Source organism: Montipora foliosa, chromosome 3, assembly GCF_036669935.1.
Source record: "Montipora foliosa isolate CH-2021 chromosome 3, ASM3666993v2, whole genome shotgun sequence".
NCBI lineage: Eukaryota > Metazoa > Cnidaria > Anthozoa > Scleractinia > Acroporidae > Montipora > Montipora foliosa.
Genome location: NC_090871.1, coordinates 876,935 through 879,434, shown reverse-complemented (window position 1 = coordinate 879,434; position 2,500 = coordinate 876,935). Strand labels below are relative to the sequence as shown.

At 38.6% G+C, this 2,500-nt stretch overlaps 1 protein-coding gene across 1 annotated transcript in view; it reads left to right on the top strand.

Moving 5' to 3' along the window:
- LOC137994373 (olfactomedin-like protein 2B) overlaps positions 1-2,500 on the top strand; it is an 11,030-nt gene that overhangs the window by 375 nt on the left and 8,155 nt on the right. Inside the window, exons 3-4 of the mRNA XM_068839950.1 lie at positions 491-568; positions 1,322-1,388. Of these exons, the coding sequence (XP_068696051.1) occupies positions 491-568; positions 1,322-1,388 (145 nt within the window). The remainder of the gene's footprint in view (positions 1-490; positions 569-1,321; positions 1,389-2,500) is intronic.

The window sequence follows — 2,500 nt, the reverse complement described above, 5'->3', positions numbered from 1 at the left end:
TTGCGTAGCAAGGATTTCGCATTGAGTCGAAGATAGGAAGGTATTTTCGGAGCACTCGATTACGATCGCGTATGCCATGATGGTAATGTGAACAACAACAACACTTTATTCACTCTTGTACAAGCTTAAATATATAAATATGAAAAAAGAAGAACTAGAATAGTGCACAAATATTGAGTCTGGAAGCTAATTAACTGGGTAGTTTTCGAGTTAGCCCCCGGTGAACGGTATTTAGCCTTCTTATTCTTTCTGGATTTCTGTAAAAGAGGAAAACAAGAGAGTGTATGATTATCATTACCGGGGATTTGAATCCCTCATGAAAGCCCAATATTAATAATTTAATATAATAAATATTGACTTTTTAACCCTGCAAGGTTCCTTTTCCCGAAATAGGGAGACCTCATTGTATTAGGCGATACCAAATAATTAGAGGCTTTCATTATTAATTTTTAAATTGTTTTAAATTCATATCATCACATTGTCTTTGCAGATTGATGCATTTGACAATTCCACACTCAATTTGCGCACCAAACGATCCTTGTCCACAAATGATCTCGTTCTGGAACTGGCAAGTCTCAGTAATCTAATTAAACTTTGGCAATTTCGCATTTATTTTTAGTTTGCCATAAAAATACATTTCTTGTTATTGTTCTCGGTCTTCTCAAGTCCCAATGCATTTTTAATATTTTGACCTGAGTGAAGGGGTGTCGGGGAAGGGGTGCAAGAGCGCTCCACCCCACGCTCCCCTCCCCCCCCTCCTCCCCTGGCTACTTAAGTGAGGATTGATCATCGGACTTCAACCATTTGTTTCAAAAACCCCGAAAAATCCACTATTTAACCTTTTTTCATTTCGTAAATCAAGTTGTTGCTAAAGGGTACATGTTACTGAAAGAGTCATGAAGGAAATATTACATCAATACTTTGTAAATAAAGTCCGCAGGCCGAACTCCTGCTAATTATCCCACCACCTTCTACCCTTTGACTTAACACGTGATTTGAATTAACTTGAATGCCGACAGAATAGCTTTTACTGAGCCAGGTGGTTTTAGTGTTGTTATCGTAAAGATCAAAAGTCTTCAGCAGACAATTTTGCAAGAATCGGGCAAAAAGAACATGCACCTTACGGTATTTTCTTAGATCTATGGCAGCGATAAACCAATCACTTCAGCGCGTCCATGCTCCTACGAAATTATTTCTTATTATAAGCCTTAATTACAGACTGCCAAGGCGTTTTTGTTAAAATGATTTTACAGTGAGGAATAACTAGAGCAGAGAGAGTAATATTGTTGGTCATTACTTGTCCTGTATTTTACCTTGTTAGATGCATAGGATGATTATTGAAGAGAAGCGTGACTTGGCCGCCAAAGCAGACAACATTGTCCAGAGAGGTTTGTTTTGGCTTCTACAGGCACTTGTGAGGATATTTTTTGTTCTGTCTAGTTTTTGGTGAATTCACCAAGAACATCTATCTTTTTTCAAATATTTTTTTAGTTACTTTTTACTGTTCTGAAAGTAAATAGTTTATTTGTTGTTTGTTCATGATTGACCCGCGTTTAGATTTATTCAGAGGGTCAAATGGCGTTGCAAAGATGGCTTCTTGTTCTTGTCTTTGAAAATCAAACTAGAATGATACACTGAAAGAATGGATCGCATTCTCTTGAAATTGAAGCGCTCGGCGCCATCTTGCTGGACTTGCTGGGGTAGATTTGTACAGACGATGGAATTTTGGATTTTCATAAAATCCCTGGAACTTTATGCGAGAGAAATTGCCTTTGAAAATGATTTGAAATTATGCGGAAAAACTTTGAAAGTGGTTTTTACAACATTGCGGCCACATCGCTTTCCTCTTACTCGGAACCTCAAGGTGTTGCCCACAAGATAGTGCAATGATAGCCGAGGGGATTCCCTCTGGCAACACATCAGAGAAAAATAGAAATAAACGAATGAAAGAAAACACTAACCCCTTCCCTCGATCCCGGGAATAATTTCCGTACAGGTCTCTACTTTCTTATACATGCAAAAAAAATAATTATGCATTCGCGCTATTGTTTTGTAGAACACTATGCATACCCAAAGGTATCGAATATGTACATAGCTAATTTGTACTTACGGGATGAAGAAAAATGGATCTCATTCCTCTCTCCCACTCGCTTTCTCCCATCCTCTCTCTCTTCTTTGCTCGCATCGCTCACACCGTTGCTCCTTTTTGTCCCAGCTTTCCTCTTTCTATTCCTTCGCCCTGTCCTTCTATTCCAGATCCCGCTCGTTTGCCTTGAACCTCCGGATTACTTGTCCCTGTTCTTGATTACTGAGCTAACGTGTCAATTTGCAAATTCACACCTTGAAAATGTATTTATTTGGAATTCTGGCTGACTATTTACATAACAATGATAAGTAATTATATACATGTGCCGTGCCGACCACCTACAACACGTAGGTTAAGACCTGGCCAAACGCTGGCAAAATTTTAACGCAAAATCTTTCAACATTGTTTCATGAT